This window comes from Nicotiana tabacum, chromosome 10 (genome assembly GCF_000715075.1).
Source record: "Nicotiana tabacum cultivar K326 chromosome 10, ASM71507v2, whole genome shotgun sequence".
Classification (NCBI taxonomy): Eukaryota; Viridiplantae; Streptophyta; class Magnoliopsida; order Solanales; family Solanaceae; genus Nicotiana; species Nicotiana tabacum.
This window is the reverse complement of record NC_134089.1, coordinates 88103866-88124435: the sequence shown is the minus strand read 5'-3', so window position 1 is coordinate 88124435 and position 20570 is coordinate 88103866. Positions and strand designations below refer to the sequence as shown.

The 20570-nt window shown below is 35.2% G+C and overlaps 1 protein-coding gene across 1 annotated transcript; it reads left to right on the top strand.

Moving 5' to 3' along the window:
• The first annotated feature begins 12119 nt into the window (after positions 1–12119).
• On the top strand, positions 12120–15983 carry LOC107782914 (annexin D5-like). The gene is made up of 6 exons (XM_016603861.2): positions 12120–12282; positions 13668–13813; positions 14136–14354; positions 14931–15146; positions 15221–15310; positions 15457–15983. Exons 1-6 carry the CDS (start codon positions 12207–12209, stop codon positions 15658–15660), a joined length of 951 nt encoding a protein of 316 aa, XP_016459347.1. The 5' UTR covers positions 12120–12206; the 3' UTR covers positions 15661–15983.
• Positions 15984–20570: the final 4587 nt, after the last annotated feature.

Below are 20570 nucleotides of genomic sequence, written 5' to 3'. Positions count from 1 at the left end.
TCAGTTAAAACTTGCACGTAGCATTTTGTATAGAAAAATAAGCCACGTGTATGATATTTTAAGAATTGGTGCGAAATGACTAATATACCCTCAAGCTTTTTAAAAATGACATGAAACACACCTGTCGAAACTCTTTCTCTACTATATAATAGAAATATCACAAACAAGAAAATTATTAAACTGAATGTATTGATATATTAGAAGCATTGCATAGGAAAAGGTTATGCCAATTCGTTGATTATGTACGACTACAAAATTATAATAGTGATGGAAGTAATAGAAAATAATATTGCTAAAGAAATATTTTTTTCCCTTGAAAATGAAGGATATCCGTCCAAATTTACTGATAACAATTTCTAATAAGATTGCGCTTTGTGAAATAATAAATATCGACAATATATAAGCTTACCATTAAAAATTTTGAGCTTGTACTTTTTTCTTTTAAATTTCGTATAGTTCATCACGTGCTTATTCTGAATTATCTATTTTATTTTAAGAAGTTTGTACTGGAGCACGTGTCCGACAACTAGTTCACTAAATGTTACATGCCTACAAAATAATAAAACATGCTCAAAGTAATAATTGTAATAATAAAGTACGGTATAATACATTATTAAAATAGAGGCTAAATAACCAATCACATATTAATTCATCACCATTTCAATTAAGGATCATGATTATCTCCATTTAGACTTACTTGAGATACATGTTTGCAAGCTCTCTGGAATCTAGATTGCCCAATAAAATCAATTTTTTTATATGGCAATACTATCATGATAGGTTACCAACCATATCTGCTTGCACTGTATCACTGTTTCTGATTATTAGAATCAATTAGGTATTTCAAATCTTGTTCATAACAATGATGAGTACTAGCTGAATATGCTTATTAGAAGGAAAATTTGTACCATTAACTCCATTGTTATTAGCTGGGAAACCTTTCTCCCCCATAGCACTTATAGACTACTAGAAAACATAGCGACACAAATAACACAGATCTTCATCTTAGTAAGAATATTAATTATTTTAGTGCGTACGTGGTGTGGAATTTAAAACTCTCTCACATGATAATAAAATAAAACCCACTAATGTTAAATGGCATCCCCTTCCCCAAGGCCATTATATTATAAGTTTAACGGACGTTGATGGTGCTTTTAATCTTGACAGACAGAAAAGTGGAATAGGAGAAATTCTACAAAATTGTAAAGGAGACTAGGTTTTGGGTTTTTATGAACATATTCATGCACTAACTTATCTTTATGCAGAGCTATTAGTTAGCCTTAAGAAAGGCACTGAAAATATAGCAAAGAGAGCGAGGCCTTGAGCTTTTGGAAATTAAAACTGATTCAACCGAGATACAGTCAAATACAAAATGATTCACTAATCTATACATATACCATAAATTGCTAATGGAGGAATTGGGGAACCTTCTACGACATAACTTCAGGGAGGGTAACAAGGTGGCACACATTTTGGCTAAAAAAAGGTTCCAAGGCAGTAGCACATGGCAGGACAACCGACAGTGCATACTACAATTCTAAATGATTGTAACGACCCGACTAGTGGTTTTGAGTTCTAGCACGTCGTTCAAAAGTTTAAGGTCTTGAATAAATTCACTTCAGGTTTTATGACTTATACGTGTGTTCGAAATTGAATTTCGGAAAGTTCAGAGTTGATTTGGAAAGAAAATTTTAAATTCAGAAGCTTTAAATTGGAAGAGTTGACCAAAATTTGACTTTTGAGTAAATGACCTCAGAATTGGAATTTGAAGATTCCAATAGGTTCGTATGACGATTTCAGACATGGGCGTATGTTCGGGTTGAGTATTGGGTCGCCCGGGAGCATTTCAGTGCGTATTGTGAAAAGTTGGCCATTTGAAGGTTTTAGAATTTCATAAGTTTAGTTTGAAGTGGATCTTGATGTTATCAATATTTGTTTGGGATTCCGAGCCTTAAAATAGGTTCGTATCATAATTTGTGACTTGCACATAAAATTTGGCGTCATTTTAGAATGTTTAAGTGTAATTCGGACGCGTTAGTCGAAGTTTAAATGTTTGAAAGTTTAAAGAAAGTTTTCAATCATCGATTTGTAATTCTTATGTTGTTTGACGTGATTTGAGGCTTCGGCTAAGTTCATATTATGTTTTGGGACTTGTTGGCGCGATTGGACGGGGTCCCGGGGGCCTCGGATGTGTCTCGGATCGAGTTCGGACTAATTTTTGACTTTGTGGAATTGCTGGTTTTTGGGCATCTAGTTTCCTCTTCTACGATCGTGAGGAGAGGTCCGCGATCGCAAAGGGTCAAGTTTGTCGGGTGAGCAATTGCTCTATGCGTTCGCGAAATTGAGACTGCTATCGGGAAGCTTGGAAGGGATGTGCTATGCGAACGCGTGAGAGGAGACACGTTCACGAAGAAGGAAGGGAAGGCTTGGGAATTTCCACGCGTCGTTCATCGCGATCGCGTGAGGCTGTCCGCGATCATGTATGTTTGGGTTGTGGAACATCGCGTTTGCAACTGGTTGTCTGCGTTCGCGTAGGCCATCTTTGAGTTGGCCTTCATGATGGCGAAGGTGTTCCCGCGATCGCGAAGAGGACGGGCCTAGGCAGTGTTCTTTTAAATTGGGGGTTTGGCTCATTTTCACTCATTTCATCCTTGGGAGCCGACTTTGGAGCAGTTTTGGAGTGTCATTTTAATCATCTATTATGGGGTAAGTGATTTTTTCACATTGTGATTTATATGCACGGCTTATATATGGATTAAACATGAAAATTTGTTGAAATTGTAGGATTTTGGTAGAAAACCTAGAAATCGTATTTTTGGATTTTGACCAAGAAATTGGACAGGGAATTTAGGATTAATTATATAATTGAGTTTGTGGCATTATGGGTAAAGTTTATCTTCACGAATTTTTGGAATCAAGGTACATAGGCCCGAGGGTTGGCTTTATTGACCTTTCGAACAGAGTTGGGAATCATTATAAATTGTTAAATTGTAAGCATTGTAGTATATTTTAATTGGTTTGCGCATTGATTGAATAGTTTCGGACGTTTGCCTTTGAGTTGAGGTGTTAGAGAGGCGTTGGAGCCGGTTATGGAACTTCAGAGCGAGGTAAGTCTCCTGTCTAACCTTGTGAGGGGGAAACTACCCCCTAGGTAATGTAATTATGTGCTACAAGTTGTGGATGCTACGCACGCACGAGGTGACAAGAGTTCGTACATAGCTAAATCATGTTTATGTCCGGGTAGACTTAGGACTTTATCATGTAATATTTGAATTATTTGAACTCATTCTGCTGGCTTAATCAATTGAATGTATAACTGAAATTGATTTAGAGATATATGTGTATATATTAGGACGAGCCTATCACCTTGAGTTGTTGGCAAGTTATTTGAGAAACGGTAAAGGTTATATTAACTTTGTTCTCAAGTATTGTATTATAAGCATGTATCTCGTAATTCGATAATTTCCCTCCTTTCTTGCGGAGCGGGTCGAATACCTCAGCAGTGTAATAGATGCATCTATGGCTCGTGCCGCTCGACCCTCAACTGTGTACATATTTTCCTGGATCAAGCCGAAGGACCTCGATATAATCGTGTGTTATATCGCTGGCAATCCGAATAATCCCGAGATTGTCTTTCCACTTATGCCCGACATTTTATAAGGTACTCCTTATTCTCTTAATATTAGCACTTGACATTTTTTTGAGTTGTTAATGTAGAATACAGGACTGAGAAATTCATATTTTAAAAGAAATATTTGAAAGATTATGTAACTTACAGATTTACTCCATTATTCTTGTGTGCCTCATATCTGCCTATGATTTATTATATTACTTTATTGGACATCTAGTAAGTATCGATGTCGATCCCTCATCACTACTTCTCCTAGGTTAGGCCAGATACTTACTGGGTATGCGTTGATTTTTATACTCCTGCACTAAATGTGCAGGATCTGACATGTTCAATTGGTAGTTATCTTGGCGCGTAGGCGCAGCTGTTGAGGAGACTTTATGGTGAGCTGCATTCCAGGCCATGTATCGCAGCCCATAGAGTCCCCATCGTACCATTTACTCTATCTTGTCTTATTTACATTCCAGACAGATATTGTATTATTATCGTACTCCTTAGTTAATGTACATGCACTTGTGACATCGGGTTTGGGGATGTTCTAGATGTTGCTTGTGATATTACTTAGCATATACACAATTTCATTATCTATTCTATTTAAAGTGTAAGTTTTCGTGATTTTAATGCATTGATTTTTTTATCTAATAAAATTCACGACTTAGAAAATAATAAAATGCACAATTAAATTGGTAGTTCATTATCGGCTTGCCTAACGGTGAAGTTGGCGCCATTATGGCCTATAGTGAGTTTTGGGTCGTGACAATATAGTATCAGAGCTCTAGGTTCATTTGGATCTCACGAGTCATGAGCAAGTCTAGTAAAATTTTGCGAATCAATACGAAAACGTCTGTACTTATCTTCGAGAGACTAATATAGCTTAGTATGTTTGGAAAACCTATATATGACTGCTGCTTTTAGTAATGATATACCTGCACTCTTAATCTTTAATATAATATTATCTCTTATCTTTAAACAAAAAAAATAAAAAGGATTTTGGGTTGTAGAAACAAGTAATAAGGGACAACTAGGAGGGATAACCAGAGATAATGAAAGAGGAAAAGAGAGAGAAATAGGTTTTTTTTTATGGAACAAGACCACAAAAGCTACCTTTTCGGAAAAGAAAAAGCTTATGCTATCTCATGCACTATTATCAGTTGCATGAGATAGATAATAAAAACTTTCCTTTCAACTAAATGATATTATCCAATATTTATATATTGTATTAATTAAACCTGATGTACAATTGGGTACATCAAAATATATTTATTTATATCTATATCTATTTATATTTATACTATATTAAAAGCACGAAGGCCCTTAGCGAAATATCGTTCGCCTTTTTTATCCTTTTAAAATAGAATTCATATTAGACAAAATAGTCATTTGATTGTTTTCCAAATATTTAATTTTTTTTTGATTATTTTCCTAATATTTAGGAATAATCATTTAATTATTTTTTTAATATTTAGGACTTTGATTTAAAATTATATTATTTAATTCGAGTCCTTTTAATTAGATACTTTTAATTCACATTAGGAAAGTTTTGCCCACGTTGTACTCCTTTTAGGTTTCGGAGCGTTTCTTTTATTGTTAATAAAATATTCACTTTCAACTACATTTAAATTGAGGAATTAGTACTATTAAATTTCAACACAAGAAAAGTTTCGATCTCTTAACTCCTTTAAGGTTTAGGAGGTTTTTCTTTTGTAAATAAAATTGTCAAACTTTCGACTCCATTTAGATTTAGGAGTACTATTAACTCCTTTATTATTTCTTGCCATGAGTATTATTTTTTATTCTACGAACACTAAATATTATCAATTCTTTTATTAGATTGACATTGGACCAATGTCTTTTGAGTTGTTTTACTTTAATCCTTCTAATGCAAACATCGTACAATTATGCGAAACTAAGAAGCTTTTAGACCGTTTCAATATCAAGCATCAAAGAAATCAATTAAAATTATCAATTTTGATACCAACTAAAATTTTGTTTCTTATTTACCTTTTTTGAATTATTAGAAATTCCTAATATTTTCCACTTTAGAATTAATTATTTTTATTTACTTTATGTATATATTTAGAACTTTCAAAAGGATTAAAATTTTCTTTATTAAGTTTTTCGTATTTTAGAATACAAATTTAATATCTAAATTATACTTTAAAATGTTATAGAATGTAAAGAACGGATAATCAAGTTGTAAGCACGCACATAACATTCTATTTATGCATATGAAGTGAAGGAAATAAATCATAGAAATGAGTTCGAATGGAGAAAATGTCTCATCTATCAACATATTTATTTGTTCCTCCATAATCAACTTAAAGCAACACACAAAAAAAGGTCTTGCTCCAAAGCATAGACCAGCACAGATCCCTACTACATGTTTGGTCAAGCTTTAAAAACGATTTATTTTAAAAAGTATATTTGGCAAAATAATAGGAAAATACTTTTAAAGAATAACTGTTTGTGTTTGTTTAATTCATTTGAGAAGTGATTGTTTCATTATATGATAAATATGTTATTTTATTTGGCCAATCTTTTCAAGAAATATTTTTAAGTGTCATAAACGAAAATATGTAGTGATGATTAAGGATTTCTATAAGACAATTTTTTTATTGACTTAGCTATATATAATTAATATTTATTAATTTTATGATTTTAAAATTTTATTTTATAACTCTATATGTTTATGTGCTTGGACAGAGAAAGAAAGCTCTCTCCAAAATGAAAAAAAGTACAATAATAACCATTAAGCCTTAATTTCAAACGAGTTGGGATACCATATTTATCAAAATATAGTAATTGAATTTTACTTTTGCAGTAGTGTTTTATTTTTTTCTGGAAACAATTCTTATCACATTTCTTATTGATTAGAGAAATACAAAAATTAGTATTTTCCGTATGATTAAAAAATAGATGCCTTCTGTTAGTTGGCTAACTATAATTGTGTCGTCTAAAAGAAACTTAAGAATATGTAGCTTTTCAAAATCCTTCTCAGAAAATACTCTTAATTTTTCAAGAACTGTGTGTTATTGTTGGAATTAAAAAGGAAGCATAATAACCTATAAAATTGAAGTAAAATAATTATAAAACTGAGATAAAATCTTAAGTTTGCCACATTGACCGAGATGATTGAGAATTAATATAGGATAAAGTTTATTTTTTATTGAGTTAGCTAAAAAGAATGACCAATCATCATTCTAGGAATTTATATTTTTTTAACTTTTATTTTAAGCACAAATTTTGATATAATATTTATATATTTTTTTTAAAAAAAGTTATGCTCATAGAGACGGAGTACACGCGCAAAGCGCGTATTCTAAGACTAGTATTTATATTAAAAGCACGAGGACCCTTAGCGAAATATCGTTCGTCTTTTTCACCCTTTAAAAATAGGTTTCACATTAGACAAAGTTGTAATTTAATTAACTTTCCTAATATCTAGCACTTTAAAATCAACTAAATTTTGATTATTAAATATTTTCTTATTAAACTAGGTAAATAGTCCTAATATTTAGGACTTTAAAATCAATAAATTCTTTTCCTTATATAATTTTTTTTCTTATATTAAATTGTTAATATCTTACATCTTTTTTTTTCTATAATTAAAACTTTAATAATAACGTGTAGATGCCCCAGTATTCTTCAATCACAAATAGAAAAGAGTATGGACAGAGATATTAACAAATATCTTACATCTTATTTTTTCTTTCGGGGGAATTATTCTTGCATCTCTATAATTTCATATTTATAATATTAAAGTCCTATATTTTATATTATATATTTTTCATCAACTCCTTTTAAAAGTATGACGTTAAACATGAAAGTTTTTCCATAATATATTTAAATTCTAGAAAAAGCTGTCTATAGCTCTCTCTTTTTGTTTAGTTGTGCATAAAAAAATTGTACACTAGCTATACTGAGTTACTTGAACAAAAAGTCTCTATATCCTTTTCTATTCTATTTACTATTTAGCGAAAACTAAAATAAAGAATGTAGTATTATTCTATTGTATTTCTTTATTTTTGTTATTAGTTATACGAGAATGAATATATGTATAATAAATTTTATTATCTTCTACTTACATGAGCTGGTTTGTATATTTTTATATTTATTTTGGTTTAATGTGTAAAAAGCTATTTATTAGAAGATACATTGAAATTTATTTTTCATATTATGCTAATCAGCATGAAGGACAAATGCACGATTATGGACAATAGGGTGGCCTCATTTCGCCTTACCAACCCCAAGGAAACTTCAAATACAAGTCTGGATCATTTGTACAGACAGATTTTTTGGGTGCTAAGATCCAAAGTTGAGAGGAAAAGCCTAGATCGTACGCGAAGGTCCCTAAGCAATCACTAAGTGGAAAAGAAAGTGATTGAGTGATAACAATCAGGAGCATATAAAAGACAATATTTGATTGTCCATAAAACTTGATAAATATAAAAGATAACATTTGATGCATTCAGACATAGCATCTAGATGCATGGTTATGAATGGAGAAAGAAATCGCTCCAGAAAAAAGAAAGAATAGATTAATGTATGCTATTTTGCGATAGTGAATTTTTTAATCTGTTGGAATAATTTTTACAATATCTTTTATTGATTAAGAAAAAAATATATATTTGAATAGACCTCTTATGTCAGTTAACTTGTGTCTTTTAGAATGAGCTTGAGAATATATAACTTTCTATTTTTTTTAGTTAACTTTTAAATCTCCAAAGGTTATATGTTCTTGTTGAAATTAGGGGTGTTCATGGTTCGGTTTGGATCGGTTTTTCCCTAAAAAGAAACCAAACCAAGTAATTAAGTCGGTTTTTTAAATATTAGAACCAAACCAAACCAATAAAGTCGGTTTTTTCTCGATTCGATTTATGTCGGGTTTTATCGGTTTTTCTGTTTTTTCGGTTATTTGTCGGTTTTTTCTTAAATATAAGACATACACTAACAAACATATATTTTGGAGACCACATTTTCAACGTAACACTATCAAATCAATTGCCCTTTGAGAAATCTATTATTTACCAAGATATATTGATGATAATTGAATCAAATAGTGATGAATAATTTAAGGACTCAATTAAAAATATATTATTTTTAATACGAAACAGATTCTTACACTTAACAAAAGAAAACTACCAATCAAACTAGAATGTAAAGGTAATATATATATATATATATATATATATATATATATATATATATATATATATATATATATATATATATATATATATATATATATATATATATATATATATATATATATATATATATATATATATATATATATATATATATATATATATATATATATATATATATATATATATATATATATATATATATATATATATATATATAAAACCAAAACCAAACCAAACCAAATAAAAAAGTATCGGTTTTTTTGATCGGTTTGGTTCAATTTTTCGGATTTTTATGAACACCCCTAGTTGAAACTAAAAAGAAAGCATGATAATTTGTGAAATTGAAATAGTAAAATTATAAAATCGGGAGAAATATTAAGTTGAACAGAGTAATTGAGATACTAGATTGAGAACTTCTATGGGGTAGAATTTCTTCCTTCTTGAGTAATTAGCTAAATAGGATCTATAATTATTATTAGAATTCTTTTTTAAAACTTTTATTTTTGTAACTTAAACATAATTTTCACTATAAAAAGCATATAATTCATTGAAACAGATTACACGCGCAAAACGCGTACTCTAAGACTAGTTCCTCCTAAACGTTTATACCCTTTTGAAAAAAAAGAAGCAAAACTAGTATTATTAGATTATTATACAGTCAAACCTCTCTATAACAACATCCCTATATTACAACACTTCTCTATAAAAACCAAGCTTTTTCGGAACCAAATTTCATGTTATGTTATAATATATGTTTTATATAACAACACTTCGCTATAACATCCAAAAATATTCGGAACAAACAAGGTTGTTGTAGAGAAATTTGACTGTAATAATTCTTTCAAAATCGATCGAGCTGATTGAAGTGAACGTTATAGAACCAATTATTAAAAATTTTAGTGAATACATAAGTTTCAATAAAAAATTTACAACCTTATAGAATAATTAAGAAATATTTTTAATTTAATAAAAGAAAGAAAAAATATATATCGAACTGAGTGGAAATAAATTTATATGAATAAAACAACAAAGTAGCTAATTCTGACTCTGAACTATTCCAAATAGAATAACTTTATCATCTATTTTTATTTTATTTTCTGACGCTAATTCGAACTTAGACAGTCGTAATCGCGCGCACAAAGTTGCTCTCGTCATTAGCCAAGTAGCTCACGGTGGACCCTTTCCTTCATATAGAAAAAGACCAATTTTGCCCCTTTCACCAATATTGGAGCTTCGCCTTTACAATTATACTAGGGAGATTATGTTCGGGCTAAGCCCGAGTTCAACGGCGAGATGAATCTTCATGTTAGTAGATCCATAAATATTTTTATTTCCGTTAAAATTATCAAAATGAATAGCATAAGCAACAACTACATCTAATAGATTGTTTGCTCCACTTTTAGCGGAGCCTAAACTAAAACGTGGCAACACTAAAATCTATTAAGAAGTATTTGTGAGCTTAGCACATATTTTAAATTGCAAAGAGTTTGTAAAGTTTTTAATTTCAGCTACAATAAAATGAAGTATAGGTATTTTATCTTTCTTCTAAATCAAGTATTTGAGAATACATGCGATTTAAAATGTTCTACAAAAACATAGTGTTTAATGTTATTTTACTCAACATATACATGCAACTCAGAAGTCATTTGGTAAGATCAATTTATGAACTTCACATAAGAGCACGAAATAGGAATTATGTGAAGGTTCATCCTATCGACTTATGCTCAAAGTAAATCACAAAGTATTCCAAGAATTTTAGAAAAATCTAAACCACAAAGCATTTTTCTTCGTTGATAAATCCTTAGTTAATAATATTAAATAAGATATGATATCCTTTTTTAACGTAAGAAAAAATATGTGTCATTAGAAGTGGACCTGAAAATATAGAAACAAATATTTCTAAAAAAGTACTATATCCTTTCTTTTTATAAAGTTTTATCATTAAGTGCTAGAATTAAAGGTAATTGTTTGAGCAGTTTCACTTTGAATGTTTCCTTAACATTCAAAATAATCATGAAGATTCAAATGGTCAAGTTATTAGAGTTTGAATAATAATACCGTGAATTTTAAATCGACTCCATATCGTTTCCTAATCAAATTACTCTTTTCTTGTCATATATATTTTTAAAAAAGAAGAACATAATAAATTAATTATTAATATTTAAAATTAAGACGAAGCAAGTTTTTACTAAATGAGAATAACTTAATTAACAATTAATAAATGTAACTCAATGTTTTGGTTTGAATCAATATTTATAGATTAGCCTTTTGTAAATAATTTTGTATTCTGCTTGGTTAGAATACTTAATTAGTTTGTTCTTATTTTTAAAAAAATAGACTATTACGGAAAAGATTTTGTAAAGAATTTTGTATTCTGCTTGGTTATAATAGTTAATTATTCAGTTTATTCTTATTTTTAAAATAAAATATTAAGGCAAAATTTACTTGCTTCTAAACATTAAATCAAGAGAAAAGAATATGTAATCCACTTTAAAATTACATAGTTAGTGGAATGTTTAATTAGGGTAGCCGTTTAAGGGACAGTTGGTGTGAGATGATAATTATTTAAGTGGGGTTCACATAATCATTTTAAGTACAGAGGACTATGTGGAATGACAAATTTACGCGGGGCCATTGATATAATAGCCTTTAACCTTGCTTGACCTGTAAATTATAAATTCAATGGGCCTACTGTTGCAGCTAATGGCGACAAAATAGTTCTAGAAGAAAATAGTTAACCACCCATATTATTCACTAAAAAATGAATTGGATAATGAACTTTTTAAAAACGGATCAAATATGGATAAGAATCATATTATTCATTTAAAAAATGGTTTACTAATGAGTAATCAATGGATAACCTCAATAGATAACCAATGAGTCTAACTTTTACTTTTGTAAATCCTCAAATTGGAGGTTTCTCAAGTTAGGGAGACTAAGAATTCTCCCAAAAGTGATCACATGCAAAAAGTCATGGATAATACAGGTACCCATATTATCCATCGGTTAACCCGTTTTTTATTCGTATTAAATGTGAGTCGGGTCAGATAATTAATTCATTTTTTTATTACCCGTTTTCGACCTGAATCATATCCGACCCGATTCGCCCCTTTGTCACTCCTAATTGCAGCAAACTCAAACGTGTTCTTGAGACACTAAGTGGTATGGCAAGCTACCTGGTTATACCCACTTATAATATAAGTATAGATATAAATATAGATAACAGGGGGAGATAAAGACGAAAAGGAGAGGTGGTTGTAGTAGTTGACCTGTTGATCAATTGACAATGTAGTGTACTTCCCCACACGGTTTGATTTTTCTTATTTAGCTAATGAAGTAAACCCTTTCATAGACGACTTCAAACTGTATTGGCCAAAACCTGCATAAGATCAAACAGAGAACGTAAAGAAGAAAGCACAAAGAGAGAAATGGCAACCCTAACTGTTCCTTCAGTTCTAACTTCACCTCGTGATGATGCCATGCAACTTTATAAAGCTTTCAAAGGTACCATAAATTCCTCTACTTTATTTTCACAAGTTATGTTTGTCTTCTCTACTGTAATTCATTTGCTTAATTTGTTGGTTTCCTTTTTTTATTTTTTTTATTTTTGGATGATGAGTTGCTACTTCAGTGAATTAAGCTTCAAGCATGACAAAAAAGGTAGATCATTAGGCCCAGCTTGTGAACCTATTATATTTGAGTCAACCAATGATTTCTTTGACCATATTTTTTGTAAATAAGTTTTAAATATTTTGAATTGTTACTATTGCACCTAATACTCTCTATGTGGTTTCTGATTATGTAAATTTATTTCAAAAAAATTGAAAATTCTATATTTAAACAACAACAACGACAACTACCCAGTAAAATCCTACAAAAGTGGGTTTGGGAAGGGTAATGTGTATGCATAGCTTAACCTACCCCGATATGGCAGAGAGGTTGTTTCCGATAGACCTTCGGCTCAGGAAGACGAAAATAAAAATAAGAAAAGACAATTCATTAGTAACTAATTCAGCATAAACCATAGAAAAAGTAACAAAAGCATAAAAACCAAAAGATAAATGACATACCATAACGGTAACTAGTATCTAATGCCCGGGGATAAGATAAACAGCAAGGATAGTGCGGGCTCAACATAAACCGCAATCCCTTTAAGATTAAAAAAAACTAGTTAATTTGACCGAAAAGGTTAATCATACTGGAACGAACAAAGGAAATACTCTTATAACATTCTAAAGAAAGATAAAAACTAAAAAGTTTATGAAGAGAATGACAGTTCTTTATCCCCCAAAAAAAGAGAAAAAGACAGTTATTTTGGTGACACATACTACTTCAAGCTGTAATTCAGCTGTAAAGAAAGCTTAAAACAGATATTTACCATGGTGTTATCTTACTGAAGCACTGATAGTTATGCTCCAGGGTCGATCTAGTACAACACGTGTAGTTCTAGTATGTACTTAAGCTTATATCGTGTCTTTAAAAATAAAATACTAGTATTTAATATGAGATGAGTTTAAATGGAGTAATTTGGTCAGTAGCATTCATATAGCCGACCCAGTTTATTTGGGACTGTGTTATAGTTGTTGTCTTGAATTAAAAATAGCTCTTGTAAAAAAATTGAAGATTTGTGAGTCAAACATTATTTCACACTTGTAGTACTCTTTCCAATACGTTTTTCAATATTTCACCAGTATTTCAAATACTGAAGTACTTCACGATTTGCAAATACTGATGGCCACACCATTATTTGCAAAAACTATTTTATTTCTTATGATTGCATATATATAATACTTGAAAAATCAGAAATTGACTTCATAATTCGTTAAATGATAGTCTGTTTTATATTCTGCAGCTGGCCTTTGAGTTAATTACTTGCCTGTATAATGCAGGACTTGGATGTGATAAAGCAGCAGTCATTAACATCCTTGCCCACCGTGATGCAACTCAACGTGCTCTTATTCAACAGGAATACAAAACTATGTACTCTGAAGAGCTAAACAAGCGCTTGGCCAAAGAGCTTAGCGGTAACCTTGAGGTATTGATGGATGGCAGAAAACTTTGGGCTATGTTGCGCGGACTCTCCAAAATGATGCCGCACCCGTGTCGGATCCTCCAAAAATACACATTTTTAGAGGATCCGACACGCACCCGACAATATTTTCGGAGAGTCGAGCAACATAGATTTTGGGATAACTCAATAACTTGCCACTACTATTAGTAAATAGGGACTTCAGAGACCTAAAGCTTATACATTCAAAGAGAAACTGCAATTGGCCAAATATGTGATTCCGCGTTTTTAATGTTTTCCATTTCAAGTTTTCTGTTTCATGATCTTTTATCTTTTTGAATGATTTCAGAAAGCTGTGTTGCTATGGATGTATGATCCGGCAGGAAGGGATGCTACCCTAGTTAGGAAGGCTTTGAGTGGTGATGTTATTGAACCCATAGTTGCCACTGAAGTGATATGTTCGCGGACTCCTTCTCAAATACAATATTTTAAACAACTTTACCATTCCATGTTTGGTGTCTATCTTGAGCAGGATATTGAGTTTCAGGCATATGATGATCACAAACAGGTAGTCATCCTTTGCGTTTGTACGCACATGAAACCTTTCTTTCCCTTTAAACCTTCGTTATTCCCTGTTAAATGATTATCCCAAGTAGGTGAAAGAAGAAAATCCTTGGAACAACTTTTAAATAAATGAGTAAAAGTAGTTTAGGAGATATGAGGAGAGCTCTGAATGCTTTTCATTTGAATAGAAATATGGTGAGTAGTTACAATGTTACTCTCATTGCACCTATACCAAAAAAGAAAGAGTTTTTCACAATTAAAAGATTACTGGCCAATCAATATAATTGGCAGTGTATATAAGATTGTTGCTATGATGTTGGCGGAACGAATCAAGAAAGTAATCAGAGAGCTGATTTTTGGACATCAAAATGCCTTTATACGAGGAAAAAGATAATTGATGCAGTCCTCATAGCAAAAGCGGTGTTAGATTGGAGACTAGAACAGAAGAATCTGGGATTACTATGCAAACTGGACATACAGAAAGGCATACAACCATGTAAATGGGAGTCTTACCTTGTATTGTCTCTAATACTCATATACATATTGATAAAGATTTATTATTTTTTCTTAATGATTACAGTTGCTTCTAGCATATGCAAGGACAATGCGGTATGAAGGGCCAGAAGTTGACAGAGCTTCGGTGGAACATGATGCTAAAGCTCTTTACAAAGCTGGGGAGAAGAAATTGGGAACTGATGAGAAGGCTTTTATACGAATTTTTTCTGAAAGAAGCAGGGCGCATTTGGCTGCTGTTAGTGCTGCTTATCACAGCATGTATGCTAACTCGTTGAAAAAGGTAAGCTGACTTCATTTAGCTAACATTTTTTAGATTTTCAGTTTCAGTTGACTAATGGACAGCAACTGTTACAGGCTGTAAAAAGTGAAACTTCTGGACCCTTTGAGTTTGCCCTCTTGACTATTTTGCAGTGTGCTGAGAATCCAGCAAAGTACTTTGCCAAGGTACAAATTACATGTATTAAAATTCTTTAGTAGCATTCACGTTGCTATAATGACCTGTTGGATCATTTTTATCTTTAATTTAGTAATTTATCTCCTACATGAAATGTATTCTGTAAGCTCTCAGTGGCGCTGTTTAATCGATGCAGGAGTTGCACAGGGCAATGAAGGGCGTGGGTACGGACGATACAACTCTCATTAGGATAATAGTCACGCGAACTGAGATTGATATGCAGTGTATAAAAGCAGAGTACCACAAAAAGCATAAGAAATCTCTGAATGATGCAGTTCATTCGGAGACTTCTGGCGAATATCGGGCCTTTCTTCTCTCTCTTCTGGGGACGGCTCACTAATGAAGAGTCAGCACCATAAAACAGGTGTTTAAACTTTAAAGTATGGCAACAGTGTTGAAGAAGCAGGAAGTTTAAACGTTAGTAAGCTATAAACATTGTTTAAAGGTGTAATTGTGTCAGGTGAAAACCTTCTTTTAAAATCTCCTCTTTATTGTAATAGTGTCAGTTTGCTGGTATTTTGTCTAATGCTAAACGTGTGCAAAATTTCTTTCTCAGAATGTTGTTGTAAAGGTGCCTTCCGCAAATAAGGGTGTGTTTGGTAGGAAGGAAAACATTATGTTTCCAATTTTTTCATGTTTGGTTGGCTTAAATGTTTTGGAAAAGATTTTCCTTATGAACGAAAATGTTTTCCTTATCGAAAGAAGGAAAACATTTTCCAAAACTCCTTCTCAACTTTCCCCACCCTCACCAACCCACCCCACCCCCTCTCTCAAAAAAGATTTTTTTTTTTCAAATTTCAGTTTTCTGTTACCACCCGCCCTATTGCCCGAGATTTTAGCTCATCATGCTCATGCCTGGCTCGACCAGCTTCATCCCGAAGGCGCTCCATGGCCCCCGTCTTTCTCTGCAATTGAAATAAATGAAACGTTAGTCTCAGAATACATGTCCACCCACCCCACCCTCACCACCCCCTCCCTCCCGCAAAAAAAAAATATTTTTTTACCTTAATTTTTTTTTTGCAATTTTTAAATTTCTATTTTTTCGTTTTTCTGCACCACCCATCCCCCACTCCCCCCACCAGCCCCCTTCCCCACCCCGCCGCCCCTGCCCCCTCTCCCCGAAAAAAAATATTTTTAAAATATATTTTTCACTTTTAATTTTTTTATTTATCGTTGTAAAGGTTCAAAATTTTACAAGTTCCAAAATTATGAGTACAGAGGTTTATGTGTTTGGAAGTTTACGGGTTTAGAAATTGTAAAGTTTACGAGTTCGAAATTTTGCGGTTTTGAAAGTTTAGCGGATTGAAAGTTTATGAAATTTGTGGGTTCGGAAGGTTGTTGGTTTGAAAGTTTATGGCTTCATGTTTATTATATTGTTTACCGTGAATATGGTAACAACAATTAAATTTGTAAATGAGATTCTAAAAATATGTGATCTATTCTCGAGCTAGTTGTTTAGGGCAATTGATGCTAGGAATGTGAAGTTTAACGATGAAATGCAAGCTAAAACGAGGCAGTAATCAAATCGAGGGGCCTGTTGCCCGGATGTAGGACTGGTCGATGGGGGACCTCGGGGTCGGTGTTTGGGTCGAGCTCGAGCTATCGGGGGCGATCGAGAATGGGATAACAGTTAAGATATGATTAAATAAAGCTCTTTATGGCCAACACCAAGTGATAAAATGAAGAACAAGTAAGAAATCGATAAATATTAAAGTGGCCTCGGGCCAATGAGAATGAGCAAGTTAGAAAGAAGAGAGAGAGAGAGAGATATTATTGAATTTGTGGAGAAATGGATCAACATCAGTCCTTTACAAGGTAATGTGAGTCCCTTTATATAGGAGGGGAACTCGGTTATAGTACAACATGCATTAATTGTTAAGTGTGGAGATGGGACGACAAGACGCGACGTTTCGGAGTAGGCCCTGGATAGGCCGGCTTTGCCGGACCTAGCTGCATGCCTTGGGAGCTTCCCCTTCTTGTTTTGGCTTCGATTTCCATCTTCTCTAAATCGGGCCTCGACGAGCCCCGAGGTAGGGAACTCGGTCGTGGCTTCCCATCCTCGGGGTCTCGAGGCGTTCTTCCGAAATGACTTGATAGCGAGAAATCAAGTCCTCTGATTTCGCCGCATACAGATGGTCTCCGCGTTTCCCAGAACAAAGCGATGGGAAATGATTCTGACACTTGACTCCTCGAGCTTCTTACGGCGATGTCATACCAATTATGTGACTCATGGCGTGAGCTTTTGTGGCGACCGGGGTGTCCCATGGGCTTGTGTATTTCGACTTCATTCAATGCACTGCCAATTCCCGTTCTTCAAGGTGAATGTACCACTAACAATTCGGTCTTTCAAGAATGCAGTAACTGCGTCCGCCGGTCAATCTTCCAAAGCCTCGATGACCGTGTCGTTACCCCTATAAATGGGGTGCCTTGGCGTTGTTTTTCCTATCCCAGTGCTTTCGTTGGCTCATTTTCCCATATCTTCTTACCATCTTCCTCTATCCTTGAAGATCATGCTTGGGGCTCATAGCCTCAAAACCGTTTGGCGGAGCTCCCTTAGATTGTGTTGTGGCCTTTTGTCGGGGCTTCCCTTTGTCGAGCATGATCGTGCTGCCCCGTTGCTGCTGTGGTCGTCGATATGCTTGTCGTTGTCGTTGTTGTTGATCCGAGACGATGACGGACGGGGAGTCAGTTTTCTCCTTATGTAGACAATCGTTCAGACTATGCATCGCTGCTTACTCTCCTACCGAGGCCTGGTGTGGCACTTCATCCCTTGGGTTTCTTCTTTCCCAGGGATAGAATGGCACTACCGGCCGTTGAGGTTGGGGCCCGCCGAAGCTTCAACCTTTGGCTTCGGCGGGCCATGTCTCTTTTCTCTGCCTCCTCTGCATCCCCTCCTTTTCCTCTTCTTCATCTTCTCCGGTGGGAACCCCCCGGGGGATTGAGCTGGGAACCTAGAGGAGGTGGTCGTCGAAGGAATCGCCCTCGACGATGCATGCTCGAGGGGGCGGTGCTCGAGGCTGCTGATACCGAAGATGGATTTTTGAGGATGGATCGGGATCTCGAGTTTCATCACATGTACATCCTTCCGTTCCTCCATTTTAGGCGTAGAGAACCTCTGTAGGCTTTTATAATTGTATGTAAGGACCCCTCGAGGGCTGTTGTACATGGATTTTTATGAATATGAATATGCCTTATTGACTTCTGCTTTCGGTTCTTGCCTTATAATTGCATGCCCTCGTGCCCTTCGAGGCCTTTTGAATGTCTTCCTTTATTGTTGACCGCTGATATCTGACTCAGACGCGAGCGTTCCTTCTGATCCTCTGCTGATCGACATGGCTCCTTTCTGAGCCCATCGTCACATCGACATTGCTCTTTTCCGAGACTATCGTCGTACCTCGGACCAAGCCTGAATTGATCTGATGGGCTCGGGATGTCGGGCCCTCCGAGTTGTAGGGAGATAATACGCTGAGTTTCGGAGCTTTCGAAATGTTATCCTAAATGAAGGTCAGCTTTGGGTACCTGAGGGTCCCTTTTGATCTTGATGTAGATAGATTTTTAAGGTGTATAGGATAGACTTCTGTTGAGGAGTTTCCTGTACTCAGGCGCTGCCTCGAGCCTTCGTGGAGCCTTTGTGATCAGAGCTTCGTGTGCTTATTTTTTAGAAAAGGAGACCATGAGACCGGGTACCGCCTTAAGTCGAGCGATGGCGTTGAAAGCTTCCTGAAGCCCGACTTCTTCTTTGGCGGAGGTCCTCGGGGTCGTATGCTGCCTCAAAACTGGAGATAATACGGTCGACTCCTTGAGCCCCGGCTTCTCATCGAGGGATGCCTCTGGGATTGGGTATCACCCTATCGATCTGTATCGAGGTTGTTGGCTTCCCAGGGCTCACCCCGAGTAGGTGAGTCGTTGCTGTTTCTCATATATGTGGGGCAGCTTCGGCTTCTTCGAAAGACCTCACTATTTTAGATAGCTGCCCTTCCGCTTTGGCATAGGGTTCTTTATTTCTTCAGGCGCAAAAGGCGTCGGCGCACGTCCTTGCTCTGGTCTATCAATTTTACCATAGTCATGGCAGACACATCCGTCGTTTTGGCGAGTGGTACTGATGATAAGGTTCTTTGCGGAGAGGGCAGGACTTGAATTCACGCTTAGCCACCTCGTCAGGCTATACCAGCCCTTTCATCACCAAGGCTTGCTAACCCTGAGGTGTCGTTCATCCTTGCCCTTTATTGTCGATGACAAAGAAGATGGGGATCGAGAGTGGGCCAGTTGGTTCATCCAGGTCCGGACGGCCGACATTATCCATGAGGAGGTTTTGCCATTTCCCGAGGGATGGAATTATGCATGTGAGCGGAGCGTCTAGTGCTTTTCATATTTTGCTTATAGTGAAAATCAGTTAAGTAATTGTGCTTTTTCCCCTTTTGCAGTAACTTTATGGATGCCGGGCAAAGTTTTTGACCTGCCCGGCTGGGTCTGGAGGCTGGTGACCCGTTCGACCTGCGATGAGCGTAGGTGGTAAGCTGTATTTCGCACCAGATGGGGAGCAAAATACCAAGGTATGCGCGCACGCGGCCTTTGCCTTGGCCTTCGTATATTTGAGGTAACATTTCCCCCTTCCTTTTGTACTGGCTTTGCCGTTTGCAGGTATCGGGCAGTTCTTTGAGATGAGGCGGTGCTCTTCCGAAGAGTGGAAGGAGGTGTTGGCTTCCGAGCTGAGGGACGATGGCAATAAATGGGATTGGCACCCGCAGTGTGATGGAGCTTTTAGTGGCACTGAACGGGCCCGTGTCTTCGAGGAGAGGGCATCGTCCGAGCCTGTTGTTCCTGGGGTATCTGATTCTCGGACGGTGGTTCCTCCGAGTGAATATGCTTCGCCCGAGGTTGGTTCTCCTGGGGCCGAAGAGGCAGGATCAACAGAAGTGTGCTCTGACTTCGAGGAAGTCCGCCGGCTTCACTTCGTGGTGAGTTTAGGCGTAGTTTTTCTATATTGCGTGTCCTCCTATCTTCATCGAGTTTTCCTTTTGCATGCCTGTGATAGGCTCAGGTCTGATCTGCTTCGTCAAGGAGCAAGGCTTCGGAAAATTCTGGACGAGGGTGAGTCCCTTAGGCTCCTTGGCGAGGAGAAGGAGGTCGAGTTGCTGCATTGGCGATATGAGGCGCACCGGAGCTCAAATTACGAGAGCTATCTGATGGAGCAGGTAACCTTTTGTAGCACGTGTCACACCTCCTTTTTTCCTACACCCTGGAAAGGGT